The 25,318-nt window shown below is 44.2% G+C and overlaps 1 protein-coding gene across 16 annotated transcripts in view; it reads right to left on the reverse strand.

Annotated features, from left to right (window-relative positions):
* Nucleotides 1-25,318, reverse strand: part of PITPNM2 (phosphatidylinositol transfer protein membrane associated 2) — a 114,233-nt gene that overhangs the window by 48,948 nt on the left and 39,967 nt on the right. For 15 of the 16 annotated variants that reach the window (XM_052691350.1, XM_052691347.1, XM_052691351.1 and 12 more), the window contains one exon: nt 12,612-12,784. In XM_052691350.1, the coding sequence (XP_052547310.1) occupies nt 12,612-12,689 (78 nt within the window). In that variant the 5' untranslated portion in view covers nt 12,690-12,784. Of the gene's footprint in view, nt 1-12,611; nt 12,785-18,778; nt 18,836-25,318 lie in introns of all 16 variants that reach the window. The other variant, XM_052691343.1, reaches the window with a different exon arrangement.

Raw genomic sequence — 25,318 nt, forward strand, 5'->3', positions numbered from 1 at the left:
TCTTAAAACAAATTACTGCATTTCAGTTCTTATGTAAGCACTGACCAAGCCCTGTACAAATATTTATGACAATAACATTAAATAATCTTGATAACCCAAAAATCTGATTAATTCAGAGGTCTCGCGAAAGGCAGCAACCCAGCAGGCATAGCGAATGTGTCAGACAGCATAGTAACATGGCATCTGCTCCGAGCAGTTGATACAAATTATGGAGATCTAGAGCTCTTTTATATGGCAGAAGCGCAAGGAAATCACAAGCAGAGGAAATGCAGATTCTCTTAGTGCCAAGTTATCGCACGTGGAATCACAGATCTGCTGGGTTTAAAGCTCCTTTCTAGATTGCTTGGGTATCAACAGTGCCAAGTCAAACCTGCAGGTCCTTGGTTTGGACCAAAACACATGCAGGAGTTCTTCAACTTCAAAAGAAATCCACAGCACCGAGCAGCCTCAGTACTGCTGTGAGCATGCAAAGCCAAGAGTGCACAAGAGTGGTGTCCCCAGACTTACAACCGCTTGTATTGAAATGGAAAACCAAAACACTGAAGATGTACTTTAATAGCCATGGTTGACATTAAAACAGGCTTTCTTTCTCAGAATACTGTTTGATGCTCTTCCTTTCAGAGCTCCCTCACAGAGATGCACTGTGCCTTGCCTTCTCTGACAGCTCTTCAGCTCTAAGCCTGAACACTCAGCACCTGGTGCTGCTGATTCCATCTCCAGCTCCCACCAAACAGCAGCAGGCAGGGATGTCTTCTGCGCTGTTTCCTTTATCAAAGCACCAGGCACTCGCTTGGTCACCTCTCCAAGAAGGGATCAACCCAGCTCTTGATTAACACAACTCCATTTTTGAATCTACCCGTATTGCTGATGGAAAAAAAATAACTGACACTCTTTGGGGAAGTCAGTTTGCATTGCACTTCTGATTTTTTTCTTGCTTTATTCATTTCTCCACTCCTGCAAGAAACCCCAAATCCTATTCTGACACAGAGCTGGCGTCTTCCTCTGGTCTTTCTAGATAGCCAACTCCAGTCCACAGACCTTTTTGTCAACTGAAAATGTTCGGTGAGTCCAAGCCCAACACGTACATCCTGCTTGTCAATTTTCTATGATAGGACAGCAAGAATATTTTCTTAGATGAATGTGAAGAAAGAGCTGCACCTTTGCATGACAAAAATCAGAGCAGCAAAGTTCACACCTCAATCTATCTTTTGAGCCAGGCCAATTTCTATTCAAAGCACAACACAGCTTATCACTGGAACAGTGGTACAACCGAAGGGAAACCTCCTGTGAGCCTCACAAGGCTGCTTCCCAGCATCGTATGCTCTCCTCCTTCCCAATTTGTGTGTAGAGAAGGCTGCATGCCACAGGAAGGTTGGGAAGGACCAACGAGGCCAGGTTAGATGGCAAACAGAACAATCACCAACCAGTCACAGAGACAAAAGGAAGATACATATCTGAGAGAATAAAATAAAGACATCAGCAACACGCACTCAACAGACCAGTCTGATGCTCTGTGCCCAAGTGGCTCTGTGAAAGTACACCACTTCTGGGAGCGAAGAGCAATTTGCTTTTCAACCACAGCCTCTTCATGGCTATTGTGACTCAGCTACAGCATGGAGAGAGCTTATCACAAGGAAGTGGTCTGTAAACAACCATTTAAAAAATAACCACTGATGAGGAAAACATTTGGCTTGAGAAACACTGGGCATATACTCTCCAAAGAATACTCATCTGCTGGGATAGGCAGCTGTGCAGGCATTTGGGGTCAGTGTTGGCTTCACAGACCACGCTCCTACAAAAAGTAGAGATTTTACTTAGTAGACTGCCTGTGTTATTGCTATTTGCTACCAACTGGCAATACTATTTTCCCTCTACATGAATATCTGAGGAACAGTTTCCAACATCAAAGAGTACCTAACGGCCCCCATGCAAGATATCTAAGCTGTAATCACAGTAAACCGCCTTATATTGTATTACAACAGGAAATCTGGTCATCCCTTTTAGAAGTCCCTCTCTTCTGCTGATGACACTCGATGTTCTGCACAGCCCCATCAATAGCTTTCCAGGACAGATGGTGACACAGATCCCTTCTAGCTAAAGTAATAGCATTAAATTACTCATAACAGGGAACCCAGAGAAGCAGATGCACCATGATTAGCAAGAATTTCAGTTACTTAAAGGGTTCTATTAAAATAAATCTCTTGGCACAGCAGCATAGCATGGGACACAGCACATGACCTCACCGTAATAATCATAGCATGAATAACTCCAGTGAATGTCAGTTACACATCAGGTGAGTCTAACCCCACTATCATCTGTCCTTCACGATGGGAGACATGAGGCTGCGAACAAAGACAGGCTGACCAGCTCCCTGATCCCAGCAAATGCCATGGAGTGCATCCTGCAACACTGTGCTGCAGCCATCCTGGCCCAGCAGAGTGATATGAGATGAATGCAGTCTGTGTGGTTTTTAGCAGGGTCAGCTCAGTGAAGGAACGACAGCTGCTGGCAACAGAACTCCCCAGGTTGACGATTCATCTTGAGAAACGCGTTAAGTCAAGCTGTGGAAACAAAACTTGCTTTCTAGGCTTTTTAGTAGAATTAGTTTAATTCCACTCCTCTTAGACACTCTGAATGTCTCAGCTATTCGGGAGTGACTCAGATCCAACCTGTCCCTGCAGGCCAAGCTGAGCACATCCAGGCGGCGGCGGTGCACACAGGCTCCACGCGCAATAGAAACACCATCAGGAGGTGCTACGGGTGCTGTGCTGCATTTTGCAACTACAGAAGAACCTGGTTTCTACTGTGTGTTCCACACGTACCTGGAGATCCACCAAAAAGGTCAGCTTTTAGGAGGTGTGTGAAAGGTGAATAAGGTGAAAGTTTATTGCCGAGGAGGCTTAAAGTTGAAGAAGGCTGTATCCATTCATAGCATCCACTTCAAGAGGCCTGAGGGGAATCACACACGCTGAAAAAAGCTTGACAAACATTTACAAAAGATTTTGAATCCAGGCTTTTGTGAACTCTGCCACACAGCCTGGAAGCAGTCTCAAATCTCTGCCATCCCCTGCACAGCATTATTTCACGGAGAGAAAATCTGCCTCATTAACTCTATATTGCATTTACTTCGATATTAATGCACTCAGCATGCTCGGAGTGCTAATTGCACCACTGGAACATCACAGATCCCTTCCGCAGACTGCAGCAGCATGGTGTGATGATCAGAGCACTCAATGCTGTACAGCCTGGGGATCCCAGCACCTGGAAGGGACATAGGATTATCTGTACCATCCTCTCTTTTTTTTTTGTAGTGTTAGCTCTGATAAGTAGCATCTCAGATACTACTTTGATACTTCACAGACTTTGAACGTCTTTCTCACCAGGATGATAACAGCACAGTAACTCATGGTGCTAACACAGTAAGAAGGGTATTATCCTAAACCACCAGATCCCTGTTCATCGCATTTCACCTCCAGAGTACAGCACAGATGCAAACAAGCTCTACTCCATACACAGAATCTCTGCAAAGTCTTCAGTAGTGTTGAAAGCAGTTAAGTGGTTTCATTTCTTCTAAAGTTTTGGTTTTTTTCAGTTGTAACTTACTACTCTGAGCAACTGCAGAGAAGAGTAAAGATAGGGTGCATTGCATGGTGCTGATGGGCAGCCCAAGCATTGTTCTAGCTTCAAAAAAAATAAACTACAGCTATAATCTTACCTTGTTTACCACCAATTATTGCTTACAGTTCATTTCCTCAATCCAAATAAGTCAGACAGCGATTACAAAGAGCTGACATGCTTCAGCACCATGGCAAAGTCTCTTGGTGCTTTACAGCAATATATTTACCCTGTGCCAGTGGCTGACTTTGACGACCCTTGACAGTTTTGATTTGAGATTATTCAGACTGCAAAGACTGACACTGCTACACCAGTAGACCTACTGTCCATGAATAATGAAGACATAGGCCATTGTCTGGAAACAATAATCAGAAGATTTTTTCTCCCTCCCGGCTCCCATTACACAACAGGACACTTTTATTAATCAGACAAATTCTCCTGGGAGAATCCATTAAAATAACACTGAAGTCTCAGCATTTCTCATCCCATTTAGACACGGATGCAAGAAGCTTACTGCTGGTAGATGGTTTCAGCTGACAAGGATAGCAAACAAAGGCAGCTATGCATCCATGGAACAAGAACATGACAGCAGATTTCCCCAGAGGATCCTTCTAACAGACCTGTATGTGCTCTTGAGGCAAAAGAGGCTGAGATTAACAATGACCGATTACTGGGTTTCCTTGTTTCACATCTCAAGGCTACCAGAAGTGCCAACAAAAATCCTAAACACAGTCTGGTCCTTTGGGAAACAGAAAGCCTCAACTGCCTCACACAACTCACCAGAAAACAAAATGCCTGAAGCTGCTGAGGGTGGATGAATCCAATCTGTCTTTGCCAGCCTCTAAGACTGGTTTTTCTAATCGTGACTGTTATGGTGGGTATTTCTGCTCAGCTTAAGAAAGGAAATACAAATATTAGTAAGATGTAAAAGGTCGAGAAAACAAACAAGAGACCAAAACAAACAAAAGCCCTCAAGAGAACCCACAAGAAGATCCCATCTCTCGTGGGTTGTTTTTTTCTTTCTATTATCTTGTTGTTAGGACACAACATTCAAGTATTACACTTTGGCAGGAAATGAAATTCCCTCCCCTTCACTTCTGTGCTTAAAAATTGCCTTTTTTCCCTCCTCATCCTTGAGGCGAACAACCCTTTTCAGAATGCTGGGAGAGGTTAGAAGCAATACAGCCCATCAGTCTCAGCCACATATCTGGGCTCAGTGTGGCTATCCCAGCAATCAGCCACCAGAAATGAAAAACAGCACAACAACAGATGCACAGTTTCCGTCCTAGCTGCTGCAAGCCAGAATTAAACTGCACCTAAAACTAGCAGGCCAACAATAGAGATGCTGGAAAATACCTAAAGGTCCTAAAACTAATGCATGGTTTATTCTTAACACATTTTTCCAGAACAGGATTTCTCTACACGGGTAACACGCACATGGGTGTATCCTCTCTACCCTCAGCTGTCTCTTGCTGTGGTATGACTTAGCTCTGTGTTCTGTTAACCACTCCTTTTCGATCATCTGAACTGACATCTAATTCATTACGAGTAATCAGCTTTCACCACCACCAACCTGCTGCCTGCTGATAGACATCTGACACACCAGGCACCGTTTGGGGTCAGCATTACTGCAGGTAATCAAAATTTGGACTATGAAAACAAAATGTTGATTTATCCTGAAAATATACACTTCTCAAATTATCTTCCCCCAAAATGTGTATCATCAAAGTGTTGAAACACTCAATTTGGATGCTATCACCTGATACCCAAGGAAAAGAAAAGAAAGGAAAAGGGGAAACAGTACCTATTCTGCTCTTACAGAAGCCAGAGAGCTTCTCATCTGATCAAAACTGACATAATTGTCATCAGTGCACAGTGCAATCTAAGAGCAAATGGGAAGTGACACGAATTAAATTAAAAATAAAAATCACCTGAACTGTTATTAATGCATTAGTTTGCCAAAGTAGAACAGTACGCACAACTTTTGCAGTCAGACAAAGGGCTGCACTCCTGACAGCCAAGTGCTGTGCATCAGAGAGCAGGGACTCAGCAAGGAGCTCTCTTTTAAAGAGGGAGCAAGTAACCTGAAGAGAGAGCTGCTGGCAGGGCTACGTGCAGAACGCACATCTCCCGAGCCTCATTCGAGCAAATTAACTATGATATGGCAACGTTCAGCGGGCTTGAGCAGAAACCTTGAACCAGATACAGCACTCCACAGCCCCAAAGCAAGGAAGGCAGGTGAGCTCCTCTACTGCTGTTTTGCAGGAGCTGAGCGTAGGCTTAATGGCTATATTGGAAAGACAGTATTAAAGGAGGCAGGAGAGAGGAACCTTGTTCCCCCAGGGGTGGGTTTTAACAGTGCTTTTGAACCTGTGCTTTGTGAAATACAAATCAAAACAACCCACATGGAGCAGGACTGACAGTCCTCCAAGAACGTTGCTGGAGGACAGCACAGAACCTGAAAGTTGTGCTCTTGTTACTCACATCAAGGCTTACTGCATCTCCTCACACACGTCATTTGGCATGAGCTGAACTGCAATGGAACTTCCTATTCTCTCCAGGTACACTCTTCACATCCTTTCAGAAGACATGGACACTGCAGGACTGTGTTTTTGTTTATATCATGGGCACTGCATTACGAATGCAGGCAACTTTAAGCTGCAACATCTGTTTCCATGGCAATGGGACTGCATCAGCAATCCACTCGGTTTAGTTTAGGCCATCTTCACTTTGGCTTCAGTGCTGTGCACAAATCATTACTGTTAATAGCAAACCAAGTGATGTCACTAGTAACCATGGTGCCCATAGCTGAGGTTTCCATGTGCCCTTTGCGCTCCAACATGCATCCTTCACGCATGACAATTATTTTAATCCAATTAGTGCTTGTAAAAAAGTACACAAAGGGCCAGTGTCAATACTTATTTAGCAGAGGAAGGTTAGTTTGAGTCAACAAGACAGTGATCAGAATGTGAAGCTTCACATAGCACTCTGACCTCTTATTGCACAGCACACATAGGAATGACCCAAAAATCTTGAGGGAGGGGAAGGAAGTCTGAACCTCATCAATAGTTCTATTAATAAAGGCAAAAGAGCAACTGTTTTAACCCATTTTCCTTCTAAGCCTGATCAATAGCTGGGAAACATACAGTGCTTTGTTTCACCTGGACAGCCCCTTACCCCAGTATGAAACTTGGTCACACCACTCATTCAAAAACAAAGGCAATGCTAAAAGGAGAGAGAGCTGTAGAGAGTATGCATGCAGAAATCTGGAGACTGCCCAGACAGGCAGAAACCAGGCTATAATACCACAAAACAGCACTATCATCTCTCAGGCTGCTGCAGGAGGTCACCACATAGGACAGCTCTGTCAGTATGGGGACTTCACAAAAGATCTCAGACTGACCATCAGCCCAGACTCCTCCAGATTCACTTGCTTTACAGATTGACAGAGCACCTCTGCAGACCCATCTAACACTGCATTTGGAAGCGATGCTACTTCCTGACGGATCAGAAATCAACAGCACTGACTCTGTCTCAGCAGAATGAAGGTGGATATGCAGAAGGCCTCATCCTGAAGGCATGACCATTCTCACCCAAGCCAGCACAAGTTATCTGTACCTTCTCAGCAATACCATCACTGGGCTCCTTTTCCTGCAATGCAAAATATATTCCTAAAAAACAAAAAACCCAAAAACAAACAAACAAACAAACAAAAAAAAACAACAAAAAAACCACCACCACCAAAACCCTAAAATTAAAGTCAGGACAGGTCGTCATCAGCAGATTCCTGCAAGACAGATATATACACAGCATCATTTTGTACAACACTGTACGCACTGCGTTATTTAGAATCAGGTCTAGAAATTAATGAAGCTGTTTGCACAACACCAGGATATTTTGGGGATAATCAATTGTGCAGGACTATAAATAATTCAAGCATTAGGAGAATCGTTCTCATGGCTACTCATTAATCACTCCGCCTTACAAAGATACCCGCCACACTCCTACAGAATCAAGGCTGTATGTGCCAGAGGCACATGAATTAGGAATCACTTTATTATGGAGATACTTCAAACTTGTTTACCCCAGAAGCTTCATCTTTCAAAATGTCTGCTACACTTTCAGCACAATATTTCATCTTACCTTGAGTATTTACTCCCCTGTCTTTAAATGAATTTCTCACCATATGAACCATCCCACAGACACTGTCCATGAGGATTACTGTCCCTAGTTCCAAAGGAGGGGAAAAGAAGCTGCCCATTATCATGCTGCAAGATGAAATTTCAATTCAGTATTCTGGATCAATTCTGATCCTCTGAATGTATCCCTGAGATTTCAGGGACCTAATGAAACTAATTTGCTAATAGTCTGTATGCTAAAATACTGGAATACAAATCTGAAGTTTAAAATCCTATTTATCTTATATCCTTAGCATCACTGAGTTTTGTTAGAGAGCATGAACAGGCAAACTATCAAGGCAACACAACTCATTACTCTACAGCCAATCCTTTCTCTGCCAGGTGTGGATTAACAGCCAATTTAAGGACTCTTACAAGATAGTGTCTACAAAAGAAGAAGAAGAAAAAAAAGGCAAAATAGATGTTTGGTATTACAGTAGGTTTTTCCAAAATGCTCACCCACATGGGTGTTACTGTTGACTTCTGCAAATTAGACCAAGCGTGGTAACACTGGACAGACCCCTCTCTTGTTCCTGAAGCTGTGCAACTGTGAGCATCTCAGCCTCCTCTTTCACAGGGATGAAAGCCCTGGTGATCACAAAGAAAAGTTTATGAAAACCAGAGGAAGAGCAAAGAACCTGGGAGTCACAGGTTTTCAACGCTGCAGCATGGACATTGGAGGCAAGCCTCAAACCAGGTTTCTGCTTCTAGGAAACTATGCATCTCCCAAGGGCTCAGCAGTGTCATCTACTTCTGAAATTAAAGCATACGTGTCTGTCTATCCAGATGGCCAAGGCATCTGCAAACGAAACAAGAAATAATCAGCCATCCTGTTCTTCAGTGTCCAGAGATGAAGGGTTAGTTTGCTTTCACCCACTCAATCAATCCTTCACCATCTGCTGAGCCTGCTGGCAACTGCTAGGCATCGCTAACAGTTTAAGGGACGTGACTTTTGCACCTCAAGAACTACAAACATGCTCAGTGATGGTGTCTGTTCTCAATGGTGCTGCCTGAGAGCTACATCCAAGGAGAGCCCAGTCCATGCAGGGGTCTGAAGCAAGAGCTGGTAACAAAGTATTACTGTTATTAGCTTATGATGATGACATAGCAGCTGGAAGTAACTCTCATCCCCAAAAGGCAATCCCTGGATCCACATGAGTATCTTTCAAGCTCCCTGTCTTTGGAGGAAGGTCACAAACACTGAGAAAACTACGTGGAGCAAGAGAGGACTGAAGTTATTTATAACAGAGAAAGCCAGCTATACACATCAGTATAAAAATAAGATCTAATAACATGAGGAATTCTCTCTCTTATGCAAGAACCAGAAGGGCAATGGCCTCCCAGAATCCCATGCCATATGGAACTGTAGTAATGAACGGTATTAAGATGATAAATGGGCTGACCTTTGGCTAATAACATACTGATCTTTCCACAAACACATACAGATCTTGGAATACAAGCTTTTAGGAGATAGAGATTTAACATTAAGATGTGTGCTGTTTCTGGGATAAAGGGGAGGCACACAGAAAGTACGTTCCCTAAACAAACAAGAAAAAGAAAGCATGTGTTGGAGGAAAGCTGCTGAGTCACAAATATGCAGGACATCCAGAAGAGGAAAAAATGTAGATAAATCTTATTAAAGGGCCTATTAAGTATCACACAATAAAAACAGAATGGTCCTATCCTTCACATCCAATAGGCTTCACTGTCCTTACACAGGCAGAAATATTGCACATGCCTTTGATGTGATGTACAAGGAAGATGTCCATAGCAGAGTCCTTAGTTCAGCATTTCTGCAAGAAGAAAGAAATCCCTGCAGATGCTTCAAGCTGCCCCTTCCTTCAACGGCCTGTGCTTCATTTCAGGCCTCCGCTGCCAGTGCTTAATTCCAAGTGAGTTTCTGCTTATGGGGGGACAGGAGCTGCAGTTTGCAGAGGGCAGCTCTTCCAGTGCTGTGGGCATGTCTGCAGGTCAGGGTTGTCTACACACATCTCACCTTCAGTAGCAGGAATGGGATTTTTCACGTGTGCACAGATTTTATGAACAAAGTTAGAGTATAAAATTATTGTCCAGAAAAGAAATGCAACTAATGATTTTATTGTTTTGAAGTATTTTGCCTTTTATGCACCAAAACAGCATCTCTCAGCAGATGGAAAGATCGCTCATTCTGAGTTCAGATATAAAAATGAATATGTCTTAACTGGATAGCAAAAGAGAGAAAAGGGCAGCTACAATGAAAACAAAATAAAAATAAATTCATGCTCATGGAAGAGCTAAGACAGCTCGGTGGCTAATGCAGCAAGGGCTCCCAGTCTGAACACACAGACTACGCTGCATGGGAGGCTACCCGTGAAAGCAGTGACATTGATAGATTAAAATTTAATAGAGAAAAGCCATTCGGTTCAAACCTGCTAGGCTTCAAGCAACTCAAAAGTACATTCGGTCAGCTGCTGTAATGTAAAATTAACTCGTTTAGGGAAAGACCTAAGTGCTCCTTAAAGTACTGAAACCAGTGTCTCTGCAGATAACGTTTCAGAAGTCAGCAGGAAGCAATTCTTGAGAGACTTTTCGTTTCCCCCACCTTACCTCCCACAAGAGAAAAAAAGGAAGGAGAAACAAAGGAAAGGAAGCAGCAGGCCACTCTTCTTAGTTTGTACAGGTTTACACACCAGCCTGGGGGACTTCAAGCATAACACAACGTGTGCAGAGACACAATGATTCATTGCACGTCTCGCCTAACAAGTGGCACAGAACACCAACTACAGATCATATGCTGCACAATTTTAAAGCTCTCATCCATTAAGTACAGTAAATGTGAGTACAGCCTGTTCTGGCTTAACGGGAAGATCCTCTGCTACCTGGGCATGATGTTGCTGAAACCAAGTCTGGTGGAAATTCTGTTATGACTTCAAGCAAGATGGAGGGACTGCTCTCACATGCAAGGATATGAAAGGACTATCCATTGCAAAGGCAAAAACCTCAATGGAAACATTTAGATGGGACCATAACACTATAGCCTGAGTCTGAACGTCTCTGCCAACATGGCTTGGAGGAATCAATTCCACAGAAAGGGTACCCAGGGTAGCTGCACAAAGCCAGCTGTTTCAACCCTAAGTGAGAAAGTCCTTTTGGAAAACCTAGTTTGAAGAGTGCTGAAGTCCAAGACAACGATCTGACTGCTCTTGAAAGAGCAACCTTCTACCAACTGGTTTGGAGTTCATAGGGAGCTTCCCTTGTGGCCTTGAAATTAAACAAATGATCAAGTACATGCTTAAGATTGTATGGATATATATACATACTCATGTGTACGCATATCCTTGAGGAATACTTGTGACATCCTTTTACACTGTTGGAAAACTGCTTCTTATACAGGACTTGGCTGATTGTTGACTCCAGCACTAATCACGCTGAACTGTACACAACATACATCGCCATAATGAATTTTATGCTTTTCAGAATCACTTCTCTCCCCAGGAAATACATCAAATCTCTCTGTTCTGCATGTTTCAGACAACAATTTCTAAGGAATGCCTCTACACTGCTGTTTTACATAGATATCTCTTGTTCCCCTGAGGAAGTTCAACATACACAACTTGCTTTTCCTGTGGCCTCCCTACACATTTCAGAGGGAAAATAAAAGACAGACATGAAGCATATCCTCATCCTATGAAAAGAACACAAGTCGTGCTCCCCACTGCTCTCTCCCTGTCAGCTGCCTCAAAGACAAAACCTCCACTTTTAAATAACTGAAGAAAAAAAGATATTTGATATCACGGTGTAGGAAAAGTTCCCACTGAAGCCTGCAGGAACCTTTCCACCAGTTCCAAGAAGAGTTGAAACAGATTCTTACCAAATGCTAAAAAACACAGCAAAAACTCCATGTGCTACTATAAATGGGTTTTCTGTATTCGTTACTTTTTTTTAATTTGAGCTAAGACAAATATAAAGCTGACTTTTCCCCTCGTTCCACTTGCACACTTAGCAGTGAAGTCATTTGCTCATTACGTGTGCATTCAGCTCAGATGCAGCTTGCCCAGCCCTCAGCCTCTGTAGGTGGAAGATCAGAGACCTGACATCACCTCCCAGCACACCCTCTACTGCATCTGACCTAAGAGGAAACCTTATTTTGCTGCATATCAGTGCACTAGAAAATGAGAGCAGCTGTGCAGCAGGGCTGGATGGATGCACAGTTTCTCAAACGCTTTCCTGGGCCAATGAAGCCTTAATGGCTCATCCAGTCCTTTGACATTAAAATACAACCAAGATCACTCACATGTGAACAAAGCGAAGTTCAGTGCTGTGCATTAATTAAACAAGCAGTTTAACTGCTAAAAGCAAGCAGCAAACCCATCTCATCAACTGAGCCCTCTGCAGCCAGTCTACTCAGCAGCACACCTTCTGCATTCAGCCTTGTTAAAGCAAGTGCACTCTTTCTCCTTAATAAGATCCCTCTCCTGCACACTCTACTGCTCACTGACGTTTTACACAGCTATTACACTGCTTCCATTAGCAGTGGCTGTGCAAGCCCTACAGCCCTTCCAGTCAGGTACTCACGCCCTATGGCTCAGTGCTTTCCTCCTTTGCAATAGCCCGATCATTAGCCACTATTTTGCCAGGTAGGTCAGTCAGACTTTGTGTTTTAAGGACAAAAGAGACAGATCTTCAGGGCTGTGTAACTGGAGTTTATATTCCTTTTCTCCCCCACTTCTTTATAAGCACGCAGAAAACCTCACATTTGAAATACCTTCTTCTGCAGCAATTCTCCACTCTTCCAAATGAAGCCCAGTGCCCAAAGATCCCAAGTGAAACATGACTGACCTGTATCATGTAGAGCTGTGCAATTCGATATTCTTCCACGCTCATCGGAAGAGGAATACGATACTCCTTTATAAGCATTTTGAATACAAAATCTTTTGTCCACTTAGAAACACAATCCAGAAGCTTTTAGTAAAGGCTCCTTAAATAATGGCAAGGAAATGCATTGAGGATCCCTGAAAAAGAGTGCGAGAGAGAAGCAGCAGTTATTTTCCATTCATGTTGGAGAATATCCTGTCAGGAAAAAAAAAAAAAAGCCCAAACATTAATTTTTATAATAGCAATAAGCCTAATAGCAAAGACAAGAATCCCTGGAGTGTTACCAGACCCTTAATATCAAATTGAACAGAATCTTTCAGGGAAATTTTGATCTATTTCATAGGATGCCATCAAAGCTATTACCCTCCTGATCTTTGCCACTGTATCAATCAGACCATCCTATGCAACAGCATCTCCATAGGAGAGATGTGACAAAAGCTCAAAATGAACAGGCAGATCTTTCATTGCTAGACAATAATGTACCTCTCCAATGTCAGCAACACACCAGAGATGGATCTAATCAAAGGTATCAGTTTTACCCTCTCACGTTCATTCAGCTGCAAGAAAAGGCAGTAATTAGACGTCTTCAGCCCTCAGAAACACTGTGACTGAGAGCGTCATCTGGATCCTAACAGTGAGGATGGCCAAAATGCACTGTTCCTCCCATTTCAATTCAGAAATACCATCTTGGTAGGATCCATTCTCTTTCACTTCCAAGTAATCTACAGGCAAAATTCTCTTGTCACTGATGTCAATGCCAGACTTGTTTTTACACTGCTGCTTAAGAATACAGCCAAAGATCAAAGAGCAACAACAAAAAAAATCCTATCATACCCAGCCTTGAGGCAATAAAATTACTGCTTAAGAACATAGGGAGTAGAGCATTTACCACACCAAGGGTCAAAGCAGTAACTTTTCAAATACCCTTAAGATATCCCCATTAGATGTAGATAAAGGCAGGAAAATAACATAAGGGAGGGGAGGGAAACTAAGACTGAGGAAAAAGTGGCAATGCAGCCTCAGCAGGACTTGATGGCCACTCTGCCAGCATGTGAAGCACTCGCCTGGATCCTTTTCATCACCAGACATCACCTTTCTGCCTACTGAAAGTCTCCAGATACAGATACTGCAATACTGCAGCAGATGCAGCCCCAAACCCTGCAGTTGAGGAAAAGGTCCAACAATAAAGTGATGGATTGAAGTACAGCTTGGGAACCAGGAACTCCCACCACTATCCATGCCTTTCACTATTTGTACATCTATACACTGGCTTCTCACAAGGCTTACAGAGATGAAAACCCAATGCCTGTGTTCACAGCAACCAGGGACAACATTCACTGCTTTAGCCCCGGTCTACTGACTTGGGATTGGCTCCAACCTCTCTCTCTGCCTTACCTGGCCTGGTGCTGAGCTCACCTGGGGGCACAGACCTTGGCATCCCAGCTTTGACAGCTCTGTCAATAGCTTGCTGCTGTTTGATTGCTGTGTTCTGATTTGGCTACAAAGCCCCATCCATCCTGGACCAGAAGAGTCCAGGAAGAAGCTATCTGTCTGCTGCTGCATCATCTCAACAATTTATTTTCAAATTCAATTCTCCGTTTCATTTTATTGCTGTCAGAGTAATCTGTGTGTATGTATTGTGTGCAGGGAGGAAATAATAAAAATAATAAAAAATAATGATACATCTTTGCCATGCAAACCCTGTAGAAAGTAATTTTGGAGCGGCTGCCCTTCCTCCTGACGCTGCCATGCAGGAGGCTGCACGTCCACACCCACGTGCAGGATTTCCTCCATCAAGTTAATCCTAGAGAACAGGTGGGGATAATCTCATTAGGTGTTTTTAATTAGTGTCATGGCAAAGAACAACAATAATTACCATATGATGGATCTTAAAACACCATCCCAGATCTGCACTGGTGCAATGATGGGATACCAACTCCTGGAGCTAATGGCAGTGCAAGATAAAGCAATGTCTGCAGTGGCTTTTTAAACTTCAGAGACTTTGAAAACTGGGTTTAGAAGCTTCTCCCCCCCAACAAAAAGCTCTGAAAGCGATTCTGCTTTCCCATAAGGACATCACTCATGTCTGACTCTGCTGCTTGCTAAGAACAGGATATTTCCTATCGATTGGAAGAGATGAATAAAACAAAAATAGAACCTTAAAAGCAATAAAATGGCAGGAAACCAGTACCAAGGAGGAAAAAATGTGTTTATAATGAAGTGCCAGAGAGGTAATAATTCAGATGGCCAAGACACAACAGAGACTATTTTATTACAGACTAAAATCCCAGCAGTGTTGGCCCGAAACAGACGCAGCAGCCACCAATAGCTGAGGCTTCTTTGTAGAGTTCCCTCCACATTCCTGTTTTCCTGTGTTCAACACTCAAAGCCCAGGTTCTGCTTCAGCCTGCAGGTCCCCATAGAGCAGCAGGTCGCTGAGGAAAGGCCAAAAATGGCCCAAAACTCCTGAAAAATGATCACTGGATCTCCTGCAACCAGCACCAAACACCAGATAGAGAGAGAGCAGCCCTTGAAGCACACTGGCCAACAGCAAGAACCACATTTCATAGAGTCATAAAGGCTGGAAAAGACCACTAAGATCAAGATCAAACATTAACTCATCACCGCCAAGTGATGAGCTGCAAAACATCTGCCCTAGCTTTTACCCAAGCAGAGGAACCAGGTGGAACAAGATAAATACCCAGCACCACACTGGGTGTCCCAGAGGTCTGCCAAAGCCCCACAGGTCTGGAGGCAGCCCATGGGCTTTGCATGGTGATGCAGGACACTGCTGTGCCTGCTGCTGTTTCTGCCATGGCTAAGGGGCACACTGGTGCAGGCTGTTATTCAATTTATACGCAGAGCTGTAGTAACTGCGAGAGCCAGGCACATAACCATACACAATTGTTTTAGAATCAGGCTTTCGAAGTATAATTATGCTGCAGAGTCAATATCCTGCCGAGATGAGTCAGGTCCACCTGTGAGCTATTGTTTCAGGCTGTGGCTGAAGGCTAAGGTGTGGTGCATTGTATTTATCTCTGGTTTTAACAGCTTCTCTCATAACAATGTCCAACCTCTTAAGGAAGTGCTCTTCTTTAAGGAGGGAGCCATCAAGATCTGCAGCAGCTGAGCACGGAAATCTCTCAGCTCAGCTAAAGGCATGCAGTGTCCAGCAGTCACTGCAGGAGGTGAGGGCCAGTCTCGCCGATAGTAGATGAAGGAGCAAAGGTCTGATGATAACTGACAGCTTGTAATTAAGGAATAAGATTTAGTGTGTGAAGGGTATTTTAATAGGAGGCCAAACCCCAGCCAGACTGACAGACTGACCCTGAGGAGTACAGGAATTGAGTATTAAAGCAAACTCCTGGCTCCTTTGCACGGTCACAACATGCACTGTGCCAGGGCTGCTGGTCCCTGAGCTCCACAGGGAAGAAATAAAGTCCTAGAAGCACAGAGCCTTGCATAGGAAGCTCATTTTACATTATGATAAAGTTTAAGGACTCCCCTGAGGAAAAAAGTCACCACAGAGGGTCAGGCAGAGTCATGGCAGAGGCAGGTCGCGGCCCCAGGACTGCAGCATCAGGCTCTGCCTTGCATTCAGCAACTCTGAGAAGTGAAATACAATTAACACTGACAAAATGCAGCCAAACAAAGCGGCAAAACAAGGAGCAAAGGTATTACCTGATGATATCATCCACCTTCCTAAAGGCTTCCTTTAGGTTTTCTACATCTCTTTAACACCCCAAGCAGAAGGCTCCTTGGGCAAAGTGGCATTGGAGAGATGTCAGCACTGATTCCACCTGGGCAGCCTCAACTCCTGCAAACACCCTGATAGAGAGCCCAGCGCCCAGGGCAGGAAGCACTGCGTCCACACTGTGCTCTGATTTATTGATGCCATTAGAAGCAGCAGCAGAAACACCAGGTTCCTAGGACATAAGTCAGCATTTTTTCAAGGCAGCCTCAACTCTCACACCTTGATTAATGCGGCACCCTCCTTCTGGCCCAGAAGCAGCCTCACTCAGCAGAGTATCACTGCTACACTGACCCTTAGCTAACTTTGATCACATCACCCCTCTTTCAGGCACCTCTTTGCCTAAAGGTTAAAAAATAAAACCAACATTTCTGTTTTGGGGCTAGCATCACTTGCATAACATTCACCACTGCACTCACACACACATGCACATGTGCAATATATAAAACTGAATGAGATGGCTTTTCATAATCTGCAGTGCTCAGGCTTAGTACTCCAGTCATACCTGCTGACTGACAGCTAAGCAGATTTAAAAATTCATCAGGCCTTGAAAAAAATAAATTAAAAGTTAAAGTTCCTTCAAAGTTCACGCTATTACTGATTAAGGGATACAGTAGCAGTAAGTAATGTTCTTTCTAATCATTCATCTTAATCACACGTCTCAGCTGCCACATCTTTTTTTAAGCAGAAGTCCTTACGCAGTGCTTACACACTCAAGCTTAGAGCGTGCCTGGCAGCGAATGAGCACCTCCCCAAACGCAGCTGCAGCACAGAGCTGGGGAGCACCCACAGCCCTGGCTGCAGGCAGGATGACAGGGAAGGGGGGGGTAAATGAAATCAAATGAAGAGGAAGAAAAATGCAACATCCCTGGAAAACAGCTTTCCTCTTGTGCAAACCTCAGGGCAGGCTCACCGAGAGATCTCGAATGCAGATAGCAGGGCAAGGGGCTGGGGACATCGCTGCTCGAAAAGGAAGGCACGGAGCGAGCGAGTTGCATTTGCTGTACTTAATCTTTTTTCCATTATTAGATACAATTTGACGTCACTTATAGAATTTAAGAGCTCACTGTAAAGCAGATGTTTATTACAACAGAAGGATGGAATCAGTCCACATGCAATATAGCTACACTGGAGCTATTAAATCTTGTTATAGTTCACTGGGCAACCAAATACTAGCCTCAAGCAATGGGAGGGAAAGAGAAAAAAAAAATAATCATCACACCATATCTACACATCCCCTTTTCTCCTTACATATTCCACAGTTTTTTCCTGTATCTTCACAGTTTCTACTCCTGTTACTTCTTTAACATTTGGGGAGAAGCAATCTCAGCTTCCTTCTGCCCTCCAAGCGGTGCTGCAGTGCAATGCAGCCTGCCATGCTCACCTCTCACTCCAGGGGGATCAGGTGAAGTTCCACAGCTGAATTTGGGCTGGAAAATTAACACCTCAAGTTGTGCCATGCCAGGAGATTACGTGGCAATGAACAAATAAAGGAGTCATTAAAAGAACTAATATGCATAGTGAACTGATCGATGAGTGCGGAAGGAAACACAAACCACTCTCCAACCTTTTTGCTGATGCTGGGGATAAAGCTGAATATCAAAAAGAATGCAACAAAAAAAATTAAAGGTTGTAAGTTTCTGGGCTCTGAACAGAGTGGCCACAGAGCTGGTGGCCTCCTGTAGACCCAAGCACAAATCCTGCATGGGTACATACTGCTAACAGGCAGAGACTGCACATGCATAAATACGTATAAATAAATACAAATATAAAGAGATGTGTCATATTTTGTATTTGTATGTATATACAGACACACGTATGCATGTATACATACAGACACAAAAACAAAAATAAAGCGCTGGTAAATGCAGCATATTGGCTGAAAACAGCTTGAACATTGCTGGGGGTGGGATAAAATAGTGGAAAGGAAAATGCGTGCAATGCTGCAGGCACACAGCGATGGGAAACATTTCACTTTTATGTGGGGGAAGGCCAGCTCAGAGCACAAGTCTGTGTGCTCAATGGGCTGCAGCGGATGGGAGAGGGGACAAATGGTCAAGTTAAACAGAAAAAAAAATGAAACACTAAACATTTCTGAGAATACTGCACTTACACTGTGTGCCTGCGGGTGCTACAGACACTCTCTTCCTAAAAAAATGAGGGAAGTGAACAGTGCATGTGGTACCATCTCTGCTGGTTGCTCAAGGCTTCCCTTGGGTGGAAGAAGCAAAAAGCCAACCAAGGTGCAACATAATCATGCTCTCCATGCTCTCTGGCACAACCCTTTTACTTTGCTTACAGGAGTGCTGGCAGCAGCAGCACACAGGAATTTAACCAGCAGAAAGACAAAGGATGAACCAGAGTCAAGAGATGGCCCCACCTGTACAACTCATGACACCTCTCCATCCACTTCTCTCTCCATCAGCCAAATCTCTGTCTGTATATTATCTGCAGAAGCAAAAAACATTTGCTCTCTCACCAATATTACCCTCACCACAAGTCAAGTCTCTCTTCTTGTGCCAGTCTCAGGAGAGGTGAACAACTCTTCTGCAATTCCCATTTTTCATATCCAAAATCGTTTGCCTTTCTCCTTTGTCTCCTGCATTATAAACCCTGATTCTTTTTCTCTCTCTCTCGAGGGTCACATTTAGCAGCCCTCATTTAATCCTTGTTTCTTCATCCCTTCTTCCACTGATCCACCACCAGAGCAGTCCTGAAGATAGAGTATTACTCTGTGTCTCCCCCCACTCCATTTGTCACTGGCATAAAGCAATCCATGGCCACTCAGTGCAGACCCCACTGCAGCCCCATCTCATCTCCTGTACAACGGCACCCACACCACTCATTACTTATTTTATAGTTCATTCATTATACTCAGCACTCAACTTTACCAAATTATAGCTCCTTTCAGACTATTGCTCAAGGTTAGTTTGAATTTTTACCCTGTCCTCAAACACCCGCAGATCCACTGAAACTGTTTTTGAGACACAAGATGGGTATTTCCTATTTTGGGATTTGAGACAGCAATGGACAGACTCTGGATCGCTTCCTTGGTAGCTCTCTATAAACTGAGACATCAGCTGCTACTCCACTTTTTTAGCAGTTTCAGTCTAGATGGAAATAATATTTTATTACCTCACTTACGCAAATGTATGGAAAGGAAAGGAACATTCACAGCTGGTTTTAAAAGACTTTCATAGAGGGAAGGAACACTGTACGAGTCAAAGTCAGTGTTACAGCACCATAATATTTCACACTGGCTTCATTAGGCTGAGATTTACCTTGCCCAAAGGCAAGACAGGGATAGAGAAAAGCCCTATTCCATCAGAAGAAACTTGTAATGACAGCAGAAATTCTTGCATGGGAAGCAACACAAACGTAGCTGTGAAGGTTGATGAATAATGCTGCAATTGAGATAGAAAGTAAGAGGCCATTTTGCACAGGAGAGGTAAATGTTCAATACCTCCATTGCTTCTTTCATCCGTAACACCAACAGATTAACAACGTTTCTCCGGCTGCATTAATTCCTTTGGAATTTTGACTTAGGAAATAATTACACTAAATATTTCATAAGTGCCTTTGAAAGTTTTTTGGTTAATAAAGAAAAAGGAATTGCTAGCTGCTCTCGCACTGCAGCACAATAATGAAAGCACACAGATAATCAATAACCATTTTCAGTTCATTATTCAGCACATTTTGGGCTGGTGCTATTTCCCTCCCTCCATCATTCTGCATCCCACACACAGAGTGATGAAGCATTTTTAAACCATCAGACCTTACCACTTACCACTGCTAATGGTCCACAGTGCTAACCACTGCATGGCACCCCAGCCCCTAATTATGCCTATAGAACTCACAGCTTTCCAGGGCACTTTCAGACTGGTAGAGTTCCTCCTTTGGTGTGGATAACAAATAGCTGCACTTCTTCAGCACCCCCCACGTACACACCAGCTCAGCCTGGATCTTGCTTTAAGCTTCCTCTCAATTTGGGTAATTTCTATTGCTTGTCTCTCAAGTTGAAAGGCAAAGTTTCTGTTCTGCAGTCATTCCACTGGTGCCTATATATAGGAAATACACTCAATACTACACTGAACTTGTGTTGGCTGCTTGGGGCCATGGTGGGGCCAGATCCTTTGCCCTGCCCCAAATCCATCCACTGCTCTAGGACCACACCTGCAGCTCCAGCAAACTCTGGGCCTCTGAAGGTGTTTCCTGGACCAAGGGCAACATCTTCCAGGGAGAAGTTAGGAGGAAGTTAGGGACCTTCTGAAGAAAGTCTTGTCGGGAGGAGGCTGATCACTGCCTTCCCATCAGAGAGCACACATTAACTGAGGCTGAAGAGGTATTAAAGCCCTAAAGGAGGGCAGCTTTTCTCAAGGACTACACAACGCTGGTCACTACAAGGTCCAAGCCTTGATTGCTAACCGTAGCACTGTTATTTTCCATTACGCACCTTAGCAGCGATACACATCCAGGCAAGCTTCCCTGCAGAGCATGCATAACGGCAGAGAACAATTCCTGGTGCTAGCTCTCCCTGCCACAGCGTGGTGACTCACTGCTGGAGCTGCTGGCTGCCAGCACACTGCCTGCAGCACTGGTGGTGGCTGTTCCAGGCCCAGGGCCATCATCGTGGAGACCCCCGAGGAGATGAGAGACCACAAGGCAAGGTGAAGTCCTCTATCTCCCTTCCTACCTCTCTGCACTTGCAGCACCAAGATAAAAAAAATAAGCACTTGTTAACGCCCTCACACACTTTTTTTTTTTTTTTTTAAATAACCAGGTTTTCATGGCAGAGAAATAGAAGTGGACACTTTAATTGACATGATGCTGAACAGGTTCTTTGCTGGAGAGACAAGACAGAAACATAGGATGAGCTGCCATACAGTACTGGGAAGGGAAAATACAAGTAAAACGTCTATACTCTCAATGCAAACAAACCATAGGCATGAAATTTAAAAGCAACCCATACCCAACAGATATCCACAAAGCATTTGAGGTCCTAGTTTAAAAAACACAAACCTCACACCCATTTTCACCTACCTGCTAGGTTTTACTTTTCTAGTCACCTCCTCAATCCCTGCCCTGACCCCCACCAGCCATCTGCTCATCCACCCCAATGCTTCACCACTGCAGCCATCCACCTCCTGATCCCAGCAGCAGAAACACTCAGGAGCCTCAGGCTGAGGACACCTGCAGCAATGCTGCTCATTATGGAGCACGCAGGTGCTGAGACAGAATTGGGCCAGAGAAGGCTGATTGCACTGCAGAGTGGCACTGTCACTCCCAGGAGGGAAGCCAGCTGCACCTTTGTATATCTAACTTCTGTACAAGCTTTTCTGAGCACAAAGTACAGTGTGTTTCTACAGAATACTTATGAACTCTTCTCCAGATTGAACTCAGGGACAGCTACAGAGCCTTGTATTTGTTCGGATTTCTTGACACGCAATTCAATTATGACTCCCCACGTTTTTGCTGACTTGTGAAATAAAACATCATCTAATAGGGAAAGGAAATGCACCGTAGAAGGTACGTGAGCACCTGCAGCTTGTCATCACCTGAGCTGCCCCTCAGGATCCTCCTGTGAAGTGGAGGAAAATGGGAAAAGGGGAGAAAAGTGAGGGATTCAATGTGAGCCCAGGACAGCAAACACTGCTGTGGAGATGAATGCAGCTGTCAGGGTAAGATCCGGCAAGAAAGAAGAGGAAACAGTGCCATTCACCTGAGTCATCCAACCTGAGTGCATGCAGAATGGAGGGGCAGCTCCAACCCCAAGCAGCAGCAGTGCCTGGTGCCCAGCTGTGCCCCTTGCAGCCATCCACAGCTCGTGGGAGATGCTTGGAAGCTCTGACCTGGCCTCAGGAGACAGGGCAAGAATCATTATCCCTCATTTGCTGGGGAAACTGAGATACAGAGAGAAGTGATCTGGCCCAACATGCAAAAGAGAAAAAATGACAGCGTCAATTCAGTTTCTAGGTTTAATTTTTGCCATAAAAACTTTTTTTTTTTTTTTTTTTTTTTAAATAGAGAAGGGAGTCAGGGAGCTCAAATGCATCAAGTTTTGCTGATATCTGGCATAATTCTGCAAGAATAAAGCAATCCTCATGCATCTCCCACCAGCATCTCAGGAATAAAGCCAGCTGTCAGCTACAAAATCAAAAGAAATTTTTTTCTTATTACCAACTGCCTTCGGAGCTATCAGTAGCTGCAAAAATAAAATGAATCTTGGAAATTAGCACAGCTCATTGATTCCTCCAGGCACCTCTGCACACCCCATCTCAGCAGCACACAAACAGGTCCAGGCTGCACCTGGAAGCTGCAGGAGTCTCTCTTTTTGAAGTTTCTAGCTCAGAAGCACAACCCACCAACTTGACAAAGGCACTTGGATGCAGCCTGGCACAGCACATGGCTTTGTGGCCTTAGGATGAGCATGGCCACAACCCAATGTGTATCTCCTGTGCATCGCCTGTGCACATCTATAAAGGACAAGGAAAAAAAGCTGGGAAGAAAAGGTGGTCAGACCTTCACTCAAAGCAGCACCCTCACCAAGACTTGTGCAAATAACATTATAATGTTTCCTGACCTGGAAGACCAGCTCAAAGGAGGCGTTTTTTCCCCTCCGTTTCCCCATCAAACAACCAAATTGTGTCTGGAATGTCCTTTTTTGAAGTGTTCTTTATAATTACAAAAGCCAGTCCAGACAAAACAAAGCCCAAAACTTTCCTTTTCATTAGAAGTAGCGTGGACTGGAAACATTGCCCCTACCCAGCAACAGTTGAGCAGGCAAAGCACAGAGCAGAAGTGTCAGATCCCATCAGTTCAGATTTCGGGGTCAGCCCTGAAGGCTTTGACCCTGCTGCACAACTCTGCGATCCTTAAAAGCAGTGAGAACCATGTCTGGCCCCACTGAGGCAGCCACACTCCTCAGGTTGTCTCAGCTCCTGTCTCAGCCACACAATTCTCAGCCTGCTCTGGCTGCTGTTCTATGCCCTGAGAACTGCTCCAACGTCGCTACTGCAGCTCTGTGTGTCAGCTGCTGTCAGAGAGCAGGAGTACCACACAGCCTTTGCGAGAGCCACACATGCCCTTCATTAAAGGGCATTATAGCTGTATTTATATCTGACATAAATCTGCTTTGTAAACAGTGACCTGATTCGGGATCTGGACTTCCTTAGACTGTGGCATCAGGAGCGCATGCATGCTGGTCCCTAACGGGCAGCAGCAGCCTTGCCCGGCTGCAGGAGATGCTGCTCACCCTCCTCACTTGCTGATAATATGATGGGATCAGGATGGAGGAGCCAAAGGGCTTGAAGATTTCAGCTTTGGTCAGCTTTGGTCACAACACTGCACAAAGAAAAGGGAAAAGAGAAGACAGGATGATTACTGTACACCTGACCTACAATTTATGGGTAGTACAAGTGTCCTAGGGACAGATACTAATGGGTAGTTTAGACCAAAACACACAGCAAGCACTGCCTCAGCCAAAACCAGAAATCAGTAGCTGAACTGAAAACCATACCCAAGCTCTCACCCCAGGCAGCAGATCATTTTTTCATCACGTTTCTATTTGTTGCCAACTCAGAACGCTATGACAAAAGTGCCAGCTCATTAGATTTGTTCTTAGAAGTCTGAGGCTCTTGTATGTGAAGTTGGTGTTATCAGAGTCCATAAATGCAGCCAAGTACGTAAAGGAAGCAGGCACCATATAGCCCCAATTTAATCTGGATCAAGTTGTTACAGTCAAAGAAGTGTTTTCCAAAACGGTAATTAATTTTTAAAAATATGCATAAAAGGGGGTTCTTAATTAATAGAATACTTAAAGGAGACGAGCTAGAGAGGATTGTCTATTTTACTGATTTAATGGCTATTCAGTATCTATTAACTTCCTCATCAAACATCACCCCCACCTTTTCCTAGCAGCTTAGCTACCTATTTGTCAGACATTATAGTTCCATTAGCCTAAAAGCTCAATTTCTGCATTTCCACAGATCTGCTTTTTTTTTTTTGTCAGTAAGTTAAAATCCCGAATGACAGTGAAACCCCGAAATCAATAACATAAACCCAGCATTTGTTTTTTTATGAGTTCTGGATGGCACTTTGATGTCGTGCCCCCAGCAGTGCCAGCTGCAGCAACCGGCTGGAGCAGGAGCCAGGTTGGAAACCCCTGGGTCTACCAACACAATGCACAGGGCAAAGGCTTGTCCATGAGCTCTAGCTCACCTGGAAGAGTACATCCATCCAAGGACTACCCACTTACACCTCACAGCCTGAACCGGAAGGTTCACTTGCCATTAACTTGAATATTCAGATTAAGGATGATCACACACCTTAACACACAGGCAGACACGTTCTGGGCAGCCATGTGAAGCAGCATCGTGCCTGCACTGAGGCTCCAGGTGGGATAACTGCCACTGCTCGGAGCTCAGCACCGCACACTCACTGCCTTTACAGAAATCTGCACCTACATGTCCCACAGACAAGAAACACAGCAGCAGAGAACAGCTCCTGCCAGGGCAACCCTAAACTAAGGACAACCATGCACTGTGTCTGGCCTCGCTGCTGTGACTTAAGACCTCAGAGCAGAAAGAATTCATCTGCATGGATTTCACTGCAGGATCAGAGCTCCAGGAAGCCCCTATGAAAGGTAAGAAGCTGAAAGAGGTTACAACTAAGGCTGATACTACTCAAAAGCTAAAGAAAACAAAACCATTCCTGTCTACCAGCTTTATCTGCAAACATACTCAGCTGTGTTTAAGCCCATAACAGCCATATGCACAGGCTTCAATAAAAGGGACACCTTTCCCCCAGCTCCTGCTGTTGGAATCCTACAGAACAGATCCGGACATCAGCAGAAGGGGAAGTTCAGGATATATACAGCACTGGTTTCCAAGAGAATATTTCTTGTGTCACGTGAGAGCAACAC

Source organism: Tympanuchus pallidicinctus, unplaced genomic scaffold (assembly GCF_026119805.1).
Source record: "Tympanuchus pallidicinctus isolate F22 unplaced genomic scaffold, pur_lepc_1.0 scaffold28, whole genome shotgun sequence".
NCBI classification, from domain to species: Eukaryota; Metazoa; Chordata; class Aves; order Galliformes; family Phasianidae; genus Tympanuchus; species Tympanuchus pallidicinctus.